At 46.0% G+C, this 23998-nt stretch overlaps 1 protein-coding gene across 1 annotated transcript in view; it reads right to left on the bottom strand.

Annotated features, from left to right (window-relative positions):
- Positions 1-23998, bottom strand: part of Pitpnb (phosphatidylinositol transfer protein beta) — a 52639-nt gene that overhangs the window by 18381 nt on the left and 10260 nt on the right. Inside the window, exons 4-7 of the mRNA XM_021163484.3 lie at positions 18177-18268; positions 17624-17631; positions 16873-16947; positions 15101-15184 (exon numbers count right to left, since the gene is read on the bottom strand). Of these exons, the coding sequence (XP_021019143.1) occupies positions 15101-15184; positions 16873-16947; positions 17624-17631; positions 18177-18268 (259 nt within the window). The remainder of the gene's footprint in view (positions 1-15100; positions 15185-16872; positions 16948-17623; positions 17632-18176; positions 18269-23998) is intronic.

Raw genomic sequence — 23998 nt, 5'->3', positions numbered from 1 at the left:
CTATGAAAGAAGACACAGAAGGCTAATGCATGTCACATCTGGGAGACAAACCTTGATTTTGGACGCATTAAAATGTGAAAGGAAAGAGGGAAACCGGACTTTAGAACTGAGGATGAAAAACTGGGGGGTGAGGGTGGGGGCTGTGCAAACCTACTCATCTCCATAGAAAAACTCTATGTGAATTCACAATAAAACGTACATGATTCCCTCTAGCATTGAATAAATAAAACCAATGGCACCAAATACAGTTCAGACACTAGGACAAGTCAACTTGTAAGAAGGGAGGACTCAGCTTAAATTCTGGTCAGGTTGGCCCCAGGAGACCAGTGAAGGTGAAGCTAAAGAAGGTCAGAAGGGACAGACACTTCTGCAGTCCCACCCCACGCCAGGCCAGGCCAGGCTGCCACGTCAAACACCTACAGAACCCATCTGCAGCAGATTCAGAAAGCAAAGGAACTGAAAACCTTGTGAAAATATCACTATAGATCGACACAGCGTTCCATAGAGCACATCTGTGAGCCCTTGCCGTCAATTCCAGCCACGGGCTGCTTTCCTAAAACATACCATGGAGAGCCCCACCCCGTGAGGAACAGACACGGCTTCCTACACCTGGACTTCAACCAAACTCTAAAAATACTTGCTCATTTGATGTGTGTGGGTGTTTTGCCTGTATGTGTATCTGTGCACTTCATGTATGTGCATTGCCCTTGGAGGCTTTAGGTCCCCTGAAACTGGAGTTACAGAAGGTTGCAAGTCACTGCATGGTGGCTGGGAATTGAACCCCGGTCCTCTGGAAGAGCTCTTAATCAACTCTTTGATCTTTGCCTTGGCTCACATGGTTATACCATACAGGGCAGCCAAAAGTGTCAGCAATCTGGGGGGTGAACATTTGAAAAACCAAGATGTCAGTCTCAGCAGCAGGGGTGTCCAAGTAGGTCTTTCTGAGACAGATACGTAGACTGAAACCTTCTCCTCTTTGCAGCCAACATTAAAGGCATTATACTTAAGAGTGTAACTCGACCCAATTATTGACAACAGCACTGTAGCCTGACAGGTGAGAATAATGCACCTTGTCAAAACCAAGACACTTTGCGTTTGCTAGTTTGAATCTGTAAATGTTTAATCAGTTGAATTAAGTAGCATAATATGAAAAGGTAGGAAGTGGATGTAGTTTTCACATCCTCAAGTTTTGTATTTCTACGATTAATTTTTTAAACAGTATCTTCTTGCTGCAGTTTTCTTGTTGGGTACCTGATTTGGTCTCTGGATTTGAAAACTGGTCGATTTATATCCATATCACAACAGACAAATCTATTCCTTCATGTATGACAGTTTCAGCATACAGAATGCGACCTCAGCTACCAATTACAGCTGCAAATGAGCAATAGTGTGGAATGAGACAGCCTGCTGGCTTTGTTAGTACTCTGTCTCCTGTGGGATCCCAGGGGGAAGGGAGGCTCTGATGGAGAGAAGCCCCTGGCTCATGGTTTATTGTGCTTGCCACCAGCTGCAGACTTCTCATCTCATTAGTTCTTTTAGAATACTGTGGGTGAAGACAGCTGCAGTCTACTTCAGTCTCCAGCTCCTGGGTATTCTGAAGGCTGAATCTACTATGCACTTTCTGTATAATCCTTGGGAAGAAAGAAGGCAAATTCACTAGGCCAAGGAAATGCACTTTAATAAAAAAAGGGGGGGGAGGGGGGTTAAAACCATGTTTAAATGGAGAAAAATCTTATTACTGAGGTGCATTGTGCTTAACATATTTTTGTGATCTAATTTTCATTACCTATACAATGCCCAGAGCCTGGTCAGGATAAGGGCCTGGTAAAAAGCATCATTATCTAGCTAAGGCGCACCTTCCGAGACACTACTTGTTTCTCCAACAATAGTCCCAACGACACAAAAGCACAGCAGAATCAGCATAAGACGCGTCTGGATTAGTGCTAACCAACGCTGTGTCACTGACACTCTCATTTAAGTAAAAACGAAGGCGAATGGAAGCCAAGACCCCTCAGAGAACAAACTCAAGTATGATACGGTAAATCAGTGGATTAGTGCCTCTATGCCGGAGTCCCAGAATGCAGTCATTAAATCCATATAAGGAACTGTTCAGCCCTGGTTCAAGAAAGCTGCTCTACCTCATGGGTACACATCTGTTACTTACTGCCACCCTCAACAGAGACCCTCAACAGAAACCAGATTAATTTTGAAGACAAAGAATATTATTTTTATGAATCTTTTAGCATAGTGGCTGTTCTCCAAAATGCAAGCATAAAACCTGTGCTGAGCCAACCTAAATATGTCCTTGAGCGCAGACTGAACTCATGATTCTGAATGGGGAAGAGAGTGGGTGGTGAGCTTGACAGCTGGTGGAAAGTCAAGATGAGCCTCAGACACCAGACAAGCCTCAGAGTGAGCCTGGGTCAGCTAGCACAGGTGAGGGTAAGCAGTAAGGAATAGCTGTGCAAACACCAGCCTTAGCAACTCTTAGGACACCTGCTCAGGCAGACCAGGGCCCAGCCAGTGTAACCAGATGCAGGCGGGGGGGGGGGGGGGGGGGATTTTACAGAGTGAATGCTAGGCTCACAACGATTAATTAGGTGTCTATTCAAACAGCTCAGAGATAATCACAAAGTTTGAAATGCATGGGCACTACTGCTCAGCTTAGCAAAGCTTGGGGAAAGGCTGAATAAAAACTGAAGGCAAATCGAGCACCCAACCTATCAGCACTCCTTGACCCCTTTAAATACTCCAGTCCTTAGAAAACAGAAAACTGTAAAGTCTCTGACCCAGTCAGTGCTAACTGCCTGCCTGGAGCTGCAAAGCAGGCCAGCTGGCTGAAAAGTGTCTGTGTTGAATGTTACTGTAGCAGGGAAGTAGCTCTGCTATCTGGTATAATAGCAGAAAAGTAACATTTACTAACTTGTTTAAGAAACTGACTTCAACAGTTATTTTCCAATCAGCAGCTTTCTTTTCTGTTTTTAATTACATATCCCCAGTGACTCGTCACCCTTGCAGGTTCCCACAGAGTACCATTAATACAGTATAAGTAAATCTCATTAATTCAGGTTCTACCACCTTGGAATTTATAATCACTGGCATAGGGGCCTGGCTGAAGTTTATCTTTGCATGATCTATGAAAAAAAGATTTGCTACACAAATTAATAGAGTAACAAGATCTCAGGAGGGTTGTTTAAACAGTTCAGAAGTGTTTTAGAGCAATTCAGAAGGCTTCATTTGCATATAATTATTATGCTAATTACAAATCATTCTTATCTATTCATTAAAGCAGAGTCCCAAAGGACCACTAATTGTCAATAACTTGTTGGCCTAGTTTCTCTTACTAGATGTACCTCAGAGGAACGAAACTGCATTAAAAATATTGTATGATCTAGCCGCTTCACGAATCCTTCTGCTTTCCACCAATGAATCCTAAAAGCTGCATTTACAAACACCTGTACTGAGATCAAAGGTGCCATCCTAGTGTTGGCTGGGAGATATGGACAGAGCAGTCCACAGTCTTTCTAATGGCACAGAGACCTCTACACGGGCCTGGGGTGGCAATGATGATCCCAGATGGACTCAGTGTTTACAGCCTAGCTACCTATGGCCACTCCGGTGCCATGGGCCCCGCCAGGTTAGAGAACAACCTGACCCGAGACTTCTTCCTGCTTTCCGACCCTCTCCTTTCCTTGCCGGAAGCCCATGCTGTGTTAATGAGGGAAGACCCCCCTCCCCCAAATGGCAACGCCAGATTTTCAGCTAAGAAAAGTTGACTACCAAATGTGTGATGTGACACACTGCACATCTGACACCAGAGCAAGGAGCGGCAGGTGAGGTACATGTGAAGGCTCAGAGAGTCTGAAGCAACTGCCTGTGCTCCCCTTCCCAGCTGAGTTTACTGGTGTGGGCGTGTTTTCTGTACAGAACTACCACATTACCCTTCCTTTATGTTTGTATACTTGTTATACTTCTTAAAAATAAAGGCCCATGCCATTAACTATAGTACTCAGGAGGCAGAGACAAGTGAAATCTGAGCTGAATGCTAGCCTGATCTTCACAGAGATTGTTTTAAAATATAAAACAAAGAACCACACCCTATAAAAAAACTGAAGGCACTGGGCTGGGCAAACGCCTCAGCAGGCCAAGGTGCTTGCTGTATGTGCTGCGACTCAAGTTCAATTCCAGCTACTGTGTAAAGGCAGAAGAGGAGAATACACTCTACAAAGTCATCCTCTGACCACCACATGTGCACCCCAGACAGACAGACAGTCTCTGTCTGTCTCTCTGTCTCTCTCTGTCTCCCTCCCCCCCCCCTCTCTCTCTTTCACACACACACACATACACTAAGGCGTTTGTAGGTATTTAAGACTATAGGTGTCTGGCTGGTGAGATGGCTCAGTGGGTAAGAGCACTGACTGCTTTTCTAAAGGTCCCGAGTTCAAATCTCAGCAACCACATGGTGGCTCACAAACATCCATAACATGATCTGACGCCCTCCTCTGGTGTGTCTGAAGACAGCAACAGTGTACTTATTTATAATAATAAATCAATCTTTGGGCTGGAGGAAGCAGAGGTTCTAAATTCAATTTCCAACAACCACAGGATGGCTCACAACCATCTATACAGCTACAGTGTACTCATATACACAATATAAATAAGACTATAGGTGCCAATGAAATAAATTAACCCACAAACATGCCAATGGCAGCAATGATGTTCCCAGACACTCAATGTGTTCGGCAGTGCTCTGAGAGTTTGTGTTTCCCCTTTGAATGACAGTACATCACAGAACATTTTACAGCAAATGCCATCAACTAAAAGGGGAATGTCCTGATTGGATATGCCCTACCTACACTGCAGCTCTTAAGTCCAGGGTCCTGTGTGGTCCTGTGTGACATGAAAATGACCAAACACTATAAAGCCATTTCCTTTCAGTAAAAGCAGAATCTAGAAAAAAAAGCACCGTTCTTGCTGGACTGAACCAGAGAGCACAGCACCCCAGCAATGCTCTCTGCCCTAACCTGGGGGAGGGAAAGGATGTTCTTTGCCTGTCAGCATTACTCATGCCCCAGAGCGGGATCAGGCTGCTGTCTGGAAAACTGTATCTGAAAACGGGGCTGGAGAACCTCTGTTCCTGCTCAGGCTAGAGAACAGCCTCCTCGGAAGTCACACTGCCACCAAGGTGGCCACACCTCCAATCCCAGGACTGAGAGTCAGGGGCCAGCCTGGTCTAAACAGCAAGTTCTGGACCAACCAAGCCTTAATAAGGCTTCTCAAAAAAAAAAAAAAAAAATTACATCTCTGAAAACGATTTTTAAACAGGAAACTGCTCAAAATATATTTTCTGGCTTTTAGAATCCTCCTTCCACCCACCCTCCCCACTATCTTTCTTCTAAAATCTGAAAGAAACTTAAGTTGGTAGTGGTGTCCAGTCAGAAGGTACTTTTGGGAATGTTTTTACAAACAGAACCATACACAGGGAACAAGCAGTATGTTATTTTCCCACAAGAGGGCGCTGCTACCCTCTATGACTCCAAAGGCTCCGGGCCTCTCTAAATCCATGGACGTACTTGACCATGTAAGGCAGCTGACTAAAGCAGCAAAATATTTTCACATTTATTTTTAGTGGTAACCATGCTTACATTTATTTATGTCATCTCTGAACAAAATACCTTTTGTAAAAGTATTTAAACATGTAAAACCAAACTTCATATGTTAATTTCTAAAAGTAATTTATTTCCAGAATTTCAGAAAATCACCTACAGGCTCAGCATCAGCAGCAGGTCAACTGCTGGAATCCATTGAAAGGTGGAAGGAGAACAGAATACAAGGTTGGCCTCCAGCCTCCACAAGGCAGTCATGACACACCCTGCCCCACCCCACCCCCACACATACAGAAACCCAACACATTGCTCTGCCTCCCCCCTTTTAGAGACTCAAAGATCATAGCCAAAGGCCATTGGAAAGAAAATGGGCTAAAGTACAAACTTTGAACATGACTTCAAGCCTGGGCACAGTAGTGCCTGCCTACAATCCTATCACTCAGAAAGCTGAATCAGGGTTAGGAGTTCAAGGCTAGGCTACCTGAGACCCTAATCTCCACCTCCTTCAAAGCCCCACAAAACAGATTCAAAACAAAGAACAAGACTTCTCCCCCCGCCCCCCGCCCCAATAAGGTTTTGTAGGCTGTCCCAGGCTGTCTGTACAATGCTCAGGAGCAATTTAGACAAAGTCAACCAATTCCATTATAGTCATGCATTCATTTAACAGCCCCAGCCTACAGCAATCACCACAAAAGCTCCCATGGAGGCGAGGCTGCACTGCTGTCCACACAAGCAACAGTTACTGCAATCTACTCCATCTGTCATCAACACCAGAGCTCACTCACTGGTTAAGAAACTTGTACTCTTTAGATGGGTACAATTATTCTTTTATCTGGAGAAATATTTACTAGACCAACACCCAGCAAACATTGAGCTCTAAGAAACACTTATCAAACAAGGAGATAAAAGTCCCTATGCACCTTGAGCTTCAAACCTGGGACAAAAGGCTGAGGTGCCTGTTTAACATATCAAAGCAGACCTGGCCTCCAGGTCCTTGCAGCACCCTCAGGCCTAGCCTACCTGTTACAGGTTATGGTCTTTCCCTTCTTCCTTTCTTTTTTTTTTTTTTTTTCTTTTTTTTTTTTTTTTTTTTTTGGTTTTTCGAGACAGGGTTTCTCTGTGTAGCCCTGGCTGTCCTGGAACTCACTTTGTAGACCAGGCTGGCCTCGAACTCAGAAATCCGCCTGCCTCTGCCTCCCGAGTGCTGGGACTAAAGGCGTGCGCCACCACGCCCGGCCCTTCTTCCTTTCTTAACAGAGTCCAGCCCAGCCTAGTACCTTCCACTGTGAATTTCCCAGATGTTTCTGCTTCTAGCCATGCGGTCCCACATGTCTATAATAAACTTTCTGTCAAACCTAGAAGCAGCCATGTCTTTTCTTTCTTTCTTTTTTCATTAACTACCAGATATGCTGGGTCTTAATATTTCACTGCACTGAGGAAGTAACGAAGGCCTTGTGTTTCTCAGAATCAGGGAAAATGAACCAGCAGGTGCTCTTCTGCTTTAAGTAAATTAATAGTGCTCGCAATCAATATACCAATTAAGCACCTACACTAGAAAGTGAAGTTCCCAGAGCAACTTTGGGTCTCACTCCTGCTCCCTGTCCCCGAACCCCCACTGGCCAACGCTGGGGAAATCCTTAATAGAGCATAAGGGTTAAGAGAATTCTGAGCTTTGACCTCCACCTGAGACGACGACTCCTTTCCAGCCTTGCCCGGCTTCGAGAACACAGGCTCCCACAAGTGAACAGGAGCAGAGTCACCGTGGGAAAGCTGAGCAGTCTGTGCTTCATGTGACTCTCCAAAAGAAGGGGGGAGAGAGGTGTCCTCCTAATAAGGAGGTGTGCTACTAAGGAGACCCTAGGGCAGATCCTGTGGGAGAGCTGCTTATAGGAAGCCTTTCTACTGGAAGACACTAGTGGGAAGAGGAAGACCATCCTCAGTGACCTATTACCACGCCCCTAAAACTGGGTCATTTTTGGTTTCAAAATGTCTCATTAGAAAAAAATACTTTGGCCACAAATGAAAGTATCAATCATGCTGAAGCCTGAGAAGGAAACAGCATTCTCTTTGTAACTGCTTTATTTTATGATGGGGAAATACTGTGCATCACCACACCAAGCCATATTTTTATATTTTAAAAAATTGTTCTTATGTGTGCATCTGTGCTTGTGTGTGTGTGCGCGTGTGCGTACATGAAAGCGTGTACACCTGTATACCATAGCACATGTGGGGAGTCAGAGGACAACTTATAGGAGCTGGCTCTCCTTACACTATGTGCAGCCCGGAAACTGAACTCAGGTCACCATTGGTTTGCAGCAAGCTCCCTTCTCTGCAGAGCCACCTCACTGCTCTGCAACTGTCTCTTTAAATCAATCTTTCCAGCAATCTAATACTTCAGGATCACTAATATAGGCTTATTACTAGCTTTAAGGCATATTAATATCTTTAGATATAAAGATATAAAATTATCTTTAGATATAAATAAAACTTTAGATTTCAAATTTTTGAGTTACCATTTTATCATTACTACTACAGAAAAAGAAACTCATCCTGGAAGTTACACAACATGTATTAACCTACAAGAAAGGCAGACAAGGACAAACTCTTTCTCATTTCACATAAATACCTTTAAATGTGGTTCCAATTTCTTTTTTTTAAACTGTGCTCATTTCTTTCAAATTACTTCCAAAACTGAAGGTCTCTGATGTTAGTGTGTGCACACTTCAAGCTCGTGAGCCTTCCTCTCCTGGGAAGTGACTTTTGTATACAAATCATGGAAAGCGACTTAGAATGCTGGGCGTGATTAAAGGGCCGCACCGAATTCAAACGGTACACCTCAGCAAACAGAGCAGAAGCAGATGGCAAGGGCTGGGTTTGTGTACGTCCTGGAAATGAGCTGAAGCTACACATGATCATCTCATCAGGGCAGTCAAAGAAGCCCAAACATTTACTGTGTTATGTATCAACAACTTTAGAAGGGGAAACCTTTAAACTTAGATTTGCATGTTTTATGCTGCACATACTGATCCTTTACAATCTAAAAAGACAACTTTTAACTTGAACAAAAGCAGATTGCAGACAACAGCCTGCAATCTCTGTGGCGCTGGCATCACACACGTCCACCGAGCAGGACCAGGAAAGAGCGGCAACAGCACCCTGGGCCGTTACTGCTTGCACAAGAAAACCCAGGCTCCAGGTAGTCTTCCCTCCTTTCTTCTCTTTAGCTTGTTTTTCTGAGATGGGGGTTTTTCTATTTATTTTGACACTGCCCATGCCAGTGTTAAACACCTAGCCACAAGTCACCCTGGTCCCTCAGCCTCCTCATTTCTGCCTTTGAAAACACCAGCAGCAACAACAAAAACAGCAAGAGAAAACAACAAAAACAATATCCAGCAAAGCGTCCCTAGAAAGTTCCCTCCATCAGGCATCAGGACGGTGCCTCTTGCTAGGCTGAGGAGACACAGATGAGCTCCCTGCTGCCCAAAGAATTGGGGAAGAGGCTTTCTGCTGGCACAATGAATTCTGTGATTGCTCAGCTCCAGCAGGAAGGACCCTATGTCCTAGAGAGGGCTTTGAGAGGTACAAGCCCTCACTGGCACTCCACTTCAATGTGTTCCTCTTATGTAGGAAGGCAGTTTTGCAAGGTGGATACAACCTAAAGAGACAATGAAGCTGAGTGGAGATATGTATACAGAAATATCAGAATATTTCTGCCCACTAACGGTTTCTTTAAGCAATAATGTATCTAAACCAAGTCTTACAAAAATTTTCCAAAAGGCATCGACACAATGCCCCTAACCAACATGTTTACATGCACACGGTTCCTATAGCAACTGTGCTGTGAACCTGATTCACACTGACAGATTTTTACAACAAATCTTTGTTTCTAGAGTTATTCTGACAATGTCACTTCAATTATACAAACACATCAAAGCACTCAGCCAAGTATGCAATAATACATCATGGGTCAGATAAGTCCCTTCACTACACGGGGAAATACAGTTCGCAAGGACCAGCACAAACAGCAAGCCAGGAGGCTGCGCCCTAAAGCAGGCACAAAGCACTGAACAAAACTGGTTAGCTCAAGCCCACATGCAGTGACAGGAACTTCCACCAGGTGGAGTGAAAAGATTCAAGCTTCCATTTCAAGTCTTCCACTCAACTATTTTACATCTTCCCTGATTCTGGCGGCGGCTTCTGGCTACCTATTTTCTCAAAATTATTAATGCAATTATTTTGTTTCTCTATAAAGTGAACATCAGGAAGAAATAAACCCAACCTGGTTGAGGCACAACCAGGGAGCTGAGCTCAGTTTCTAACACCCACGCAGCAAGCTAGTGTGACGGGCTCACAGGTCTGTCCCAGCATTACAGAGGGTCAGAAAGAGGAGAACCTCTGAGGCTTACAGACAAAAACAAAAACCCACCATGCTCTGGATTCAGGGAGAGATCCAGCCTCAAGAGGGTGAGGTGGGGAGCTGAGAAGGTGGGGAGCTGAGAAGGTGGGGAGCTGAGAAGGTGGGGAGCTGAGAAGGTGGGGAGCTGAGAAGACGCTTGATGTCCTTAGGTCTCTGTGCTCAGGTCTTTGTGAAAAAGAAAGGGAAAGCCAGCAAGTAAGAAGCAAGCTTGATAACTCAACGTAAAGTAAAAACCTACATAGTTTAACATAAATATATTACAAACTCAGTAAGAAGAGATAGGGGCCTGGGGGGTGGGCAACGACAACTACAGGAGTTGAACTTGGAGGGTTCTGCTGCCTTCAGAAGGCTCTTGAATTCCTGTTTTCAAGCTAACACCAATACATTTATGTGAGGTACAAAGTCTACTACTACCAACACTTCACACAGGTAACCAGATCTGACAGGGTCTAGGGCTATGGATAAAAATCTGTGAGACTAAGACCCAGACATGGTCTGGAACCATGAAGGTATTTCGCTGTGGAGCCATGAAGGCAGAGAGCACTGCCACTCCAGAGTCCTAGCACAGGCCTAGACCTAAAGGTGAGACGGTGAGGCTTGGCTCTGGGCTGAAGGGTTAAGCTGGGGCAGTAGTGACTCTACCTTCTGTGTGCAGTAGCCCCCATCCCATCTCATACCCATCTTACTGGCTTGTGATCCTAGCATCACTCCATTCCCACAGAAGCAAGCTTTCAACGCTAAGAACATGATGTGCACTCTAAAGACAGCTTTGTTTGTCCAGCAAGTCCTGCTTCATACACTCTGCCTCGGGGACCTTCTGACTTGCTTCCAGCAAGAAACCACAGCAAGGAAGATGACAAGTCACTGAGCTTACATCACCTACTCTCGGGGCAACACGCCACTCCATGTTTTAAGACTGTAATGGAAACCTTAGACAGCAGCATCTCCAATTCAGTTCACGTCTACCAGACCTAAGGTCTCTCTGCCCTGCCCTGGGTATTCAGGGAGGTGGCGGCAGCAGTACCTTACAGATGTGCATGCATCAAAACCTTGCTCTCCTTCCTTTTCAGGTACTAGGTATCACAGGGGAAGTGTATCAGACTGGCCCTTCCTTATCACCCTCCTCACCCCTCCCCTCCACACTGTCTTAGGAAGGGCTCCCTACTAGGAAGGAGTACCTCCCTCCATCCAGTGAATGGCCCTCGCTAGCATGTGGCCCTCCATGAATCTAGCCACCTCCTGACTGGTGAACACTTAAACTGAATTTTTGAACCTGGAGTTTCAAAACTTGTCACACAACACCACATAGTCAATTACTAGGAGCGGAGTTCTTCTAGGTCAAAGGGCATGCACAGTGGTGATCCTGACAGATTAGTTTTACGTATGTATCTCCCACAGGTCCAGTGTGAGAATGTTTCCTTGCTCTGATAAATCCCACTGTGATCAGACTGGTAACAGATGAATGTCTATTCCAGCAGAAACTCACTTGCACGGGTTGACCTTAACGCAGAGACACTGACTTTTGCCCTTCTTCCCTGCTGTTCTCTATCATGCAATCACCACAAGGCACCATGCATGAGCCTAAGGAACACGCTAACAGCAGGACTCTTTCCTGAATTCCAAGTTCTATGTAGAATAGATACACACACAAGCCAGGACTGAGACAGGAGAGTGGTGAGGGCAGGAGACAGGTAATACTCAGACCTGGGCCACTTCAACCACTGAGAGTCTACTCGATTTTGCCTTTCTAAGCCTGAGCCCTTGGTGACTTTGTCCCCTGCAGCTTAGCACTGTGGACCTCTAATATCATGGTGCTGATCTAGCCTCATCCAGACCGTAAGCCTTGAGGCATTGCCACTGATTCTGGAAAGCAACCACAGGGTTGAGCTTCACAGTAAGTGAAGCGTGCCCTGACATGCTGCCTGCTGTGACGCCACTGCCCTTGTATGTGTTTCACTTATGTGTATGTGTATATACTTGCGGCAGTGTCTGTGCACCAGGTCCCCAGGGAGGCCAGAGCACATCAAATCCCTGGAACTGGAGTCAGACAACTATGAGCCACCTGGCGTGGCTGCTGAGAACCGAATCCAACTCCTCTTTAAGAGCAGCAGCTCGAGCCGGGCGTGGTGGCGCACGCCTTTAATCCCAGCACTCAGGAGGCAGAGGCAGGCGGATTTCTGAGTTCGAGGCCAGCCTGGTCTACAAAGTGAGTTCCAGGACAGCCAGGACTATACAGAGAAACCCTGTCTCGAAAAAACCAAAAAAAAAAAAAAAAAAAAAAAAAAAAAGAGCAGCAGCTCTCCAGTCCGTCAAGCTGGGTACTTTTAATGTTCCTACATGATACCAGTTACACTTTCATCATCAGGACAAGGAAAGCACACAGACCAAAAACCCACTGTGACACCAATGTCAAAGCAGCCACAATGCCAGACAGTGATGGAAACTTGAGCAAAACGTGACATATCCCCAGTGTGATATTACCATGCCCAAACAAGCGGTTAGTACTAACAGATGCTACCATACAAATAAAGCCTGAAAGCACACGCAGTTAAACGGCACGCAGACACAGCAGGGCATGTGGTGTTTGGGAAATACCTGACAGCCATATCCCTGTGGTTGCAAAAGACTGGGATTAAGAAGCAGTGGCGAATAAAGGGCTGGTGACTGGCAGTGTATTCTTAGGGGTTAAAAAAAAAATACAACACTACACAGTGATGGTTGCACAACTGTGAATACACAATATGCCACTGCCCTGTACATATTTAGAGGATCCAAAAATGTTAAGCTTTATGCTGTGTGCATTTTATCACAATAAAAAAGGTAGGGTAAATTCAGTATCCTTTAAGTTGCATCTACCTGTATCTGAAGTGTAAATTTGCAAACAGGAGTTATGAACCCTGGAAAGCAAAACCACAGAAACTGGGCTGGGAAGACTTGTCTTGCAGAAGACCAGAGTTTCCCACACCAAGCAGCTCCTAACTGTCGAGATCCAGAGGATCTGACACCGTCTTCGTCCTCCCTAGGCACATGTGTGAGCACATGCACACAAGCATAAATAAAATCTCTGTGAACGAAACACACACACACACACACACTTAAAAACAACGCCATCTGAGGTGAGCACTCACAGTGTCTGGTGACACAGTGTAGCTGGCAATGGCAGCCAGGCCTGCACAGACTAATCTGGTCGCTACAAGGTGCCTGCAGTTAGTGCTGTGTGGTGGTTGGCCTCCTTTTACAGAAGATAAAACAGGCACAGGGAGATCACATGACCTTGCCTAAAACCTAAAACCTGTTTTCTAGGCCACAAGCATCCCCAGCAAATCACAAGGCCCAGGTTCAGTCCATTCTTTGCATTATCCATCCACTCCAAGCAGCACCCCACAGAACCACCGGGTGCAGCCTTTGCAGATGCAGGGTCTTCTCACCTGCAGGGTAGTGGGGTAGAGGACCACTCTGGCCATGCCCTCAGACACTATCTACAAAACCTCTTCATGCTCCCAGCAAAGCCACACATATCCTGTACTCTGAGGCAGTACGAAAGCCCAGGCTTGGCTGATGCCACCATTCTATTCTGTTTGCACAACACGTTACTTCAAGTACCAGTGAGTCAATGCCATTCCCCGAGCACCTGGCCCTGGAGTGCCACACTGGTCTGCCTTGTCTGTGACCAGCTATGTTAGGTGCCCAGCTAACCTACTGACCGACTGCCTGTCTCATCATAGTTACTTCTCTTCAGCTCACTGTCCTTTTACACACAGTCAACCATGGCTAAAGACAACCCTAACAAAAGGAGCAGACATTATTGGAATGGTCCCCACTTGAGCAGGTTAAGATGGCCTCCCCCCCTACATCATTTCAAAGACAGAAACACCCTTGAAACTGAAGTAACTTCAAACCATGGTAAGATTTAAAAGAAATCCAGGCTCATGCCCAGTACTCGGTGCGTGCCCACACATCTATCCATCATCCATTTATTTATGAGGGTGCAGAAACCAGAAGTCACCCCTGTATGATGTCCCTGGGACAACACTCACTATACCGTCTCCCCAGGCCAATGCTGAAACTTCTATACATTGATGGGGCCGTAAAAGAGTGGGGTCCAAAGACCTATTTTAGAAGATTTCCCTTTAAATCCACACTAAAACCAGACACTGTATTTGAGTCATTTCTGTTCTGTTAGCTGACAGCACTGTTCAAACCCAGAGGCTGTGCCTAAAGACAGAAATGGTAGGGGACACTGAATACCCAGTGAACAAAGCAAACCAGGGAGGCACCAGCAGAGCGGAGACTCCTCAGCCACCCTGTCTATAAACGTCCACAGCAGCATCTGCTGATCAATACAGGACCTGCACACTATAAATGTTTACTGACCTCTGCAAATCAAAACAAAAACGGGCATCTTAGCCTAGCATAGGGAGTGTTTCACACGCCTGAGGGAGGAGGGAAATAACTCAGTACTAAGAGTCAGGTACAGGTGTTTACATTTAGTAAAAATCACAACAGAGCCAGAAGGATGACTCAGTGGACAAACGCCCTTGTCCCCCAAACCTGATGACCCAAGTTTAACCCTGTAACAAACCACATGAAGGCGGAAGGAGAACCAACTCCTGAAAGTTGTCCTCTGACCTCCATGTGTGCTGCGGCCATCTCTTTACACATGCGCACAAAAAATTTAAAAAGCTTAAAAAACAAGAGTCAATAGAGCTTGCTAGCTAGTTAAAAACAACATAGCAAGCCTTTCTAACAGGCTAGCCCTGACTGAGCTCAGGAAGCCTAGAAGATGCTCACGTTCTTATTCATATGTGGGAAGTACAGAGGATCTGTGTTGACTCCAAGCAGAGAGCAGAACACTTTTAGAGACACTGCTTGAGCAAACACTCTGCAACAGATGCAAGGTATTCCCCCCTTTCTTACAGGGCCACCTACAACACAGGAGAGAACCACGCTCTTCCTCCAGGGTCGCTGTAACCGAGAGCAGACCTGAGCTCCAGGACCATTTCATCCCAGAAATGCAGACCGCACAGAGGACAGAAAGGAGCTGAGCTGTGACAGGGACACATCAAGGAGTACTCACTGCTGGTTCAACTTGACTTCGATCTGCAATGTCTATGTGGACAATTTCAACAGTTTTCCAAGTGTTGGGATCTAAACCGTGAACCTGTGAGAAACAGAAAGCTTTAGTGTGTTCTTCATCAGGAAAGCACTGCATTCCACATCCATCCCTTACCACTGTGGATGAAATTACTATTTCGGGAAGTGCAGTTGGCAGTCTTGACATCTGGACAGCGTTTACTCTTCCCATAGCTTCCCTAGTGAGGGGTGGATGTATATAGACATGAAACCTGTGTCAGGGCTATTTTTCACAGTACTAATAGGTCATCCATGTACAACTCTTCCCTGTTTATTGCAAATGATATGAGCTTATAAACCTTAAATCCTATGCTGGCAAAGGTTAACATGACAACCTGACTTCAGAAGCTACACTAGAGATGGGAAGGACTGCTCAGTGGTTAGGGACAACAACTGCCTAGAACTCCAGCTGCAAGGGAACTTGGAAAGCTTTGACATCCTCCTGCACCTGCACCTGTGTGTACTCCCTCCCAGCACTTGGGAAGCAGAGGCAATCAGATCTGAGTTCAAAGCCAGCCTGGTCTACAGAGTGAGTTCCAGGACAACCAAGGTTACAGAGAAGCCCTGTCTCGAAGCACCCCACCCCCACCCCCCAACACTCCAAAAGAGAAGGATTTGCCTATTCTACAGCTCATTTTTGGTGTTAACTTCTTGATACTTCTTACTCAGTAATTTCCCAAGCCCTGTGAACTGTTTTAAAGCAATAGATGAGCCCATCTGAAAGCTGGAAAACAGCAGGGTAAGTCACAGAGGACATAACCACTGCACATCCCTTCACTCAGACCGATACTTTAGAGAATTTCCATGAAACGTAGGCTCAGCTGCCAAGTACACAGACTAAAGCTTCAGCTCCGTGAATGTGGTCAGTGATGAAGCAGCACAGTGCAGAGCAGCTGTGACTAGAGTTTAGCCCTTCCCCGACTCACACTTCTCTAGGAGAGCAGTAGCCCTCAGTGTGGGTGTGTACTGAGGGCAGACTGTAGGCCGCCTGAGCATATGCGTTTCAATGGCTTCTAGATGTCGGTGCTCCAGGTCTACAGATACATGTTTGAGGCCACGTGGTAAAGGCACCAGGGTTTGCCACATACATCCCCGAGCTCCTCAGGAAGCCTTCATGGCTACTTTCCAGAGTCTTGGCAGGTGTTTCTGAAGCTCAGGTCTGAATGTGTGCCACCTTATCACAATGTAGTCAGGAGTTTGTCAATACTCTTTGTAAACCAAGCACCTCCTCATTCCTGCCCCCTGGTCATTTCCCTGACATGAACCCTGGCCCTGAAGTGAAGAGGCAGTAAACATCAGAGAGATCAATTCTGCTAAATACAACTGCTCTGGTGAGCACACAGAAAACAATCTAAAACCACCAGGTAAGAACGGACTGCAGCCTTCTCCTTGCTCCGAACAAGAGAGCTGCTGATAAAAACAGCAATCTCAGGAGATTCCACTCAGCATCGAGGCAGGGACTGACAGAGGAAGCCCGGCTGTTTCTAGCTTGCTTGCCTCACTCCAGGCCCACACGGCTGGGTGTTCGTCTAACCCAGGGCCACCATAACTCTGGGCGGAGAGTGGGCTGTCTCCATTTACTCCCCTTTCCACAGTCTTCATCACTAAGTGCAGAGTCGGGACCATCGTGATGGTAGTGCCAGGGCCTTGTACACAATGACCAAGCCGTCCATGAAGCAGCCATGCTCCAGCCTTGAGTGCACAGTGGAAACTTACATTTTCTAATGTTCCCAAGTCAGGTTTGTGCCATGTTTCAATTTTGATGAAGAAGTCATCTTTCATGTATTCATTCTGCAGAAAACACAAGAATGTGACCCACCCTTCACATCTAGCTAGGAATCTGCCTAGCACAGCACCCCACTGTGGATCTGTTTCCAAATCCAGAGCTGTTAGCCCCCACTCCCCATGTCAATTTTAGACTTAGTGTGTGTGTGTGTGTGTGTGTGTGTATGAGTGTTTTGCTTAAATCCATGTATTTGGGCACATGTGTGTCTGTACCTGTGGAAGTCAGAAGAGGGCATCAGATTCCCTGGAACTTGATTTATAGATGGTTGTGAACCACCTTGTGGTTCTAGGAACCAAGCCTGGGTCCTCTACAAGAGCAGCCCAAGCTCCTAATGGTCTAGCTGAATCTCCAGCCCCAGGTCCTGGTTTTCAAAAACTTGCTGGATACAACACATGATGCTTTTATGTATTTCACACACTCCCACTTGTCATGCAGTACGGGGGCAGGGAAAAAAGAAACCCATGAGGTTTGCTGAGCAATTCTGGCATTCAGAATAAGTAGCAAAGCAAAATAAAACCAGAAAGCAAACCTGTGAGCCCAGAAACACCAGAGGCAGGAATGGCGGGGAGGACACGGGAGAGAGAGGCCATAAAGCCATGGGAGCTTAAGCAAAAGGCCAGCAGCAGTCAGGTATCATAAAAGTGCAAAAGCAAAGTTAAAAGAAGAATGTATGCTACTCACCGTTACAACTGCGGCGGAGAGGAGAGGAGAGGAGAGGAGAGAAGAGGCGGCACCGAAACAGGAAAAACTTCAATTAGAAGGAGTCAAGACAGCCCATCCCAGGATCTTAAGCTATCCCAAACATGTAACATTTAGTAGCTTATTTCTTCAAATTGGTCTCTATACAAGTGACACCAAGAGATCCTCAGTTTAGGTTACGCAGTACAAAGACCGTAGGAAGAGTAATTTACCTTAATTTAAAATAATGCTAATGAGACTATCACAAGAGCCTGACATCATTTATGAGCTTGCTTGGCAAGCAAATCTGTAGTGCCCCTCCTGAGCACCGCTGGGTACTTGTTCACCCCAAAGCCTTCAGTGAGCAGGACCTCCATATGGCTTTCATCTGGGAGTGAACCTAGGGGTATACACGGGTCTAGGGAGGAAAACTCTGGGGCTCCTTGGCTGTCATCCAGAGAAGGCTTTGTTTGGTCTAAACCTATTAAATTGGGCACTCAGTGTCCCTCTCCTATGGTAAGGGCAGCAGGGTACAATGCCTCGGGGACCAGCTTACTTGTTCTGCAGTAGGGGTAGGCATTCCAGGCTTTCTCATGAAACACCAGGGAGCCCTCAGGAGCAATCATCCTCACAAATGCCGGAACTTTGCTGTGAGGAGAAAGACACCAGATACCTTTTCAACTACACCATCGTTTCTGTTACTATCAAAGATGTCATCACATTCCGAACCTGATGAGCTAGATGGATCTAACAGTTCATTTCAATCCCAAAAGCAATCATGTGGCAAATTATTTTAAAAACTGATTAAGAAAGTTTAGCTATGTAAGGGGTTACTGTGCATTTGTGTGTGTGTGTGTGTGTGTGTGTGTGTGTGTGTGTGTGTGTAAGTTTTGGTGGTACTGAGGATGGCTTTACACATGCTAGGCAAACACTAAGCTTCACCACCACATTCTCAGAGAAACTCAAGCATGTGTGTGCAGCACATCACTGCCCATGTGAAGTCAGCAGGCAAATCTGACCTTTAAGGTGAAGCTGGTCTTCACCTTAAAGTTACCAAGTCCACACACCGCACACTGCCACAACACTGGCATTCACACAGCCAAGGTTCACCTAACAGAAGGAAGCCAAGAATACAGGGCTATGTCTAAGCAAGTCACATAATTCATCGGACACAACAGACCTCAAGAACTACACCAAAGAGTAGAAAAGATAAAGCATACCCCACAGGAGATTCTATAGGAAAGCAAGGGTGAGGCTCATGCCTGGCGTGTCAGCACTCAGGAGGCCGGGAAAGGCAGATCTCCTGAGCCTGGGGTCAGAGTGAACCCTGTCTCATGGGGTGGGGAGGGAGGGGAAGAGGTGGGTGTGGTTGTGCACACCTTTAATCCCAGCACTGGGGAGGCAGAATCTGTGAGTTCAAGGCTAGCCAGGTTTACAGAGTTCCAGGATAGCCAGACCCTATCTGGAAGGAAGGAAGGAAGGAAGGAAGGAAGGAAGGAAGGAAGGAAGGAAGGAAGGAAGGAAGGAAAAAGGGAAGAAAGAAAGAAAGAAAGGAAGAAGGGAGGGAGGGAGGAAGGGAGGGGGTAAGGGTGACTCACACCTTTAATCCTAGCACTTGGGAAACAGGTAGATCTTTTTTGAGTTCAAGGCCAGCCTGTCCACAGAGTGGGTTCCTGGATAGTCAGGGCTACAGAGAGAATCCTTGCCTTGACAATCCCACAAGAAAAAAATTCTATAAGTTCAAGAAATGGCTGTCACTAGCCACCTCAAATGTGATTAGAGGAAAAAGCCTAAATATATGACTGACGCCCACAAGCTTATAAATTCCTATCCATTAACAACAACCCCAAAGGCAACTGCATCTACTCTCAACCAGAAAGTTCTGGCCTCTGGCAAGCAGGAAAACTGGCATTTGCAGTTTACATAGAAATGCAAGTGAGCTGTGCAGTTTATGAACAGAGATAACTTAAGGGGCAGCTCCAGTATACACTGTCACAGACTAAATCCAACTCCCAACCTGCCAACACTGGGCACAAGGCAGAAACCCCACAAGGCAAGGTCTGTTTCACCATCTGAGTTGTCTAGTAATTAAGATGCTAAATCACATAAGTCAAAGCCACATCCTACACCCAACTCTAAGCACTTTATATATCTTTCTATATCTCAGCAAATTTCAAACTCATGTATTCAATAAAATGGAGAACAAAGTCAAGAAAACTTGGGAGCCAGGAAGGACTTCTGACTGTAGCAAGAGTGAGCAGCTGGCAGAAGCTAGCCCTTAGCTCAGTCAGGAGGCTAAACAATCAGATGGGGAAGAGCCCCACGTCAGCCAGGAAGCTGTGCAGCACCAAGAGGAGGGACCCCAAGTGCCAGGCCCAGAGGACAGGACATGGGGACACAGCTTGGGAGTTCCACTTTCAGACAAATTACATCACAGGGGAAAAGATATTTTGAGTGGCAGAGCAAGTGGCAATTGTAGGACAGATTTAAAAGTATTTTCATGTGCCTTCATGTCCTTCAAAACTGACAATGAACGATGGCCAATTCTGAGTGCTTTCTCTCTTTTAAAACAAAAAATATTTAATTTTTATGTAAATATGTGCTCTACTTGCATATACACCTGCATGCCAGAAAAGGGCACTGGATCTCATTACAGATGGTTGTCAGCCCCCATGTGGTTACTGGGAATTGAACTCAGGACCTCTGGAAGACTAGTTAGTGCTCTTAACTGCTGAACCATCTCTCCAGCCCCCTGAGTGTTTATTCTTTTCAAATTGTAGGACGATTCACACCAACTTCAGAAATACCAAGTCAGGAAAACTGAAAAGAACGTGTAATCCCAGCCCAGGAGAGGAAGAGAACCGAGACTCTCTGGGGCTTGCTGGTCAGCCAGCATAACCTAAAGCTCCAGGTCCCTGCCTCTGGGAACAGGGTAGAGGCTGGCAAGGAGTGGCAGGGGTAAAGGCACATGTCACCAAGCCTGACAAGCTGTGTCTCTAACCTCCCGTGGCACACATGTACATACCTCACTGCTGCCTTGAGGCCTACACAAATACTGCATACTCATGCATGAACACATGAGCTTGCCTGCATGTGCAAGCTCACCCACTTACACAATGTGCGCGCGTGCGTGGAGACACTCATATACAGAAAGAGAGAGAGAGAGAGAGAGAAAGTCAAAGAACAGCCAGCACAAGTCTCCCACTGCTGAGAACTAGAACCAGCAGCCCTTCCATTTTGTGTAATTAGAATAAGCTACAGGATTCCAGCTTCATCCCAGGGAATGGCAAACAACAAAACCCACTGTAGATTATATCAGACAGAGCTCACCCTATACGGCCAAACAGTGGAACAACCTAATACCTATAAGCAGTATCAGACCTGCTGATGCCCCAGTGTGCACACTCAAGGCCAGAGGATGCTAAGTGCCCTGTCCCATGACTCTCAACCTCCTTACTGTCACCAAACCCAGAGCTGTTCTGGATGCCAGCAAGCCCATGTAATCCTCCCATCTGAGGTTACAGGTGTGCACAGCCACATTCAGTCTTTATGTGGGTTTGGGGATTTTAACTGAGATCCTCATTCTTGCTCAGCAAGTGCTATGACCCACTGGGTCACCCACCCCACCCAGGCCCACTTTTGTATTTCTCTATCCTAATCTCAACTGTTGCCTATCAGATTTCCAAGGCTGATTCTACCACTTAACTTCCTTTTTAAAAACCTCAAGTGAATAAAATTCCCATCTTTGAGCTAGGTACTCCAACTTACTATCCCTTCGCACCTAGCATGAGAGCCTTCGTGAGGAATCTGTCTTCATGTGTGTAGCACTGACTGAATCTGGAGAAATATGCACATGGAGTAAATAAAATATAAATCAAATCCAACTTTTAGGAAGAGAAATCTTCATTAGTGGACCTTCTTCCACACTTGTAACAAGGCAATTGGCTGCATGGGTATCATTTTTCCTCTATCTCTTAGAAGCCACTTTGACTAATGAAAATTGCTTTATAAGTTAGGGAGCCTGAGAAAAATGATAGTAAACAGACTTACAAAATGAAGTGAGGCCTTCAACATGCACACAGGGGGCTTTCCTGCTCTCTCTTCTGCTAAGCGTTCACAAGACGGTTCCCATAGCAGGGAACTCTAAAGCATGAAGCTTCTTTCAGAAGGCATGCCCCGTCTCTCGCTTTCAGAATATTCAACCTAGGGGTCAAAGTCAACTGCAGAGTTTTTATTCTACTACATTGAAAGGAGGTCATATTAAGATCTAATCATTGGAGGAGCTAGAGAAAGTACCCAAGGAGCTAAAGGGATCTGCAGCCCTATAGGTGGAACAACAATATGAACTAACCAGTACCCCGGAGCTCTTGACTCTAGCTGCATATGTATCAGAAGATGGCCTAGTCGGCCATCACTGGAAAGAGGCCCATTGGACACGCAAACTTTATATGCCCCAGTACAGGGGAACGCCAGGGCCAAAAAAATGGGAATGGGTGGGTAGGGGAGTGGGGGGGGGGAGGGTATGGGGGACTTTTGGGATAGCATTGGAAATGTAATTGAGGAAAATACGTAATAAAAAAATATTAAAATATATAAAAAAAAGATCTAATCATAATGGCATGATGGTTATTACCCATTTGTTCCCAGCCAGGGCAACTGAAAAACAAAAATGGTAAGATTTTTGTCCTCAGACATGTGGATGCGGGTGCCTTCAGAAAGCCTGAAGCATTCTGAAGCTGGAGTTGAGGTTTCATGCATTGCGAGCTCCTTGACACGGGTGCTGGGAACTGAACCCAGGTCCTATGCAAGAGCCGCATATGCTCTTAACCACTGAGCAGCCTCTCCAGCCTGGGGAAGGCAACTGTCACAGAAGAGGAAGAATAAAACAGACTGGCATGGCTCAATGACTACAACTGCCTTGCTGGGGGCATGGAAAAAATGAATGGGGACAATCCCAACACAGCTCGCTCTTCCAGGAAAGGAAGCAAAACAGGAGACTGAAACCAAGACCTGTCTCAGCACAGGGCGAGGGTGGACGGTGCTACAGAGGAGAGTGAGCGCAGGTCAGTGAGGCCAGAGCCTCGCTGGGCACAGCTCCCTCACGGCTAACTTCAGGAAGAGTAGGACAAGACAGGGCTGGCTGTCAGCGGTGGGCAGGCAGACTAGGCAGACTGCTTGCCTGCCTACAGGCTGGCCTGTGAGGTTCATTCTCTGTCATGTGGAAGCAGCTGAAAGCTCTAAGAACACCACCACAACCTGGGTCAGGTTTTAAGGTCACTCTGACTCTGCGTGGGCAGATGGTGGCAAAATCAGTTCCAAATGGACAGACTGAAGGGTGAAGGGTGGAGTGTACCAGTGACTTGGAATAAGCACAAACCAGTGAATTGGAACTTCATAAAACAACAAACTTTTCCAACTTCAAAGGGCACTGTTTAAAAAATAAAAATTTAGCCTACAGAATGAGAGTGGTTCCGCAAATCACCTCTGACAGGGTCCTAACACACAGAAGTTCTGCACAGTAGAGAAAGTTGAGAAAAGGCAGTAGAGGTTACAGTTCCCACACTCAAGGAGGCTAAGGAAGGAGACTCACAAGTGAGCCTGAGCTACATGGAGAGGCTGACCAAAGCAAACAAACAAAGCAAAACAAAAAATGAAACAGAAGATTTGAACAATATTTTTCCAATAATACGCAAAGTCCATAAAATTCTTAAGGAAATTCCAACACCCTTAATTATCAGCGACAAGCACCTCAAAACCACAAGGAGTCACTTTTTATACACAAAACCACAAGGAGGCGCTCTTCATACACAAAACACAAGGAGATGATCTTCATACACCCTAAAAGCAGTAAAGCAGGGGTCTGGACTTTGGTTACTCTGGGTCAAGTGAAACCCACAATTTCATAAATTTGGCAAAATAAGGTGTTAGTAGTCTTAGCCAAAGTTCCAATTCTACTGATGTTAAGTGGGGACAGGGCACATGACTTGGCTTAATTAAATCATTCAATGCTACCCTTGCAGGTTCAGCTTCCTTAGCTACAGAGCTGAGATGCTCCAGGGACAGTGCTCTGAGGAAGTGGACTCTGATGGCCTCAGCTGCTGCTAAGTGATCTGTGTCTCTATGTAGGTTAGGTATTCCATGGCTGATCAGTAGTCAGTGTGACACTAATGACTCTGAGAGCCTGTCTCACACACTGCTGCCCTCTCCCCATTCTCCTCCCCCCCCCCAACCTCCTGAACTTCTGTTCATAGCTACCATCTTTGGACAGGGGTTGAAGGGCCTGGTAAGAATGGGCACAAGAGTCAAGGAGCCTTCACCACCCCCTTTGTCACCTTCTGCTTCTCCTTAGGGGACCTCATCACTGGGTTCCTTAGGCCT

The sequence above is a fragment of the Mus caroli genome, unplaced genomic scaffold (genome assembly GCF_978045245.1).
Source record: "Mus caroli unplaced genomic scaffold, Mus_caroli_1 scaffold_4, whole genome shotgun sequence".
In the NCBI taxonomy this organism is placed as follows: Eukaryota; Metazoa; Chordata; class Mammalia; order Rodentia; family Muridae; genus Mus; species Mus caroli.
This window is presented reverse-complemented; position numbering and strand designations above follow the sequence as displayed.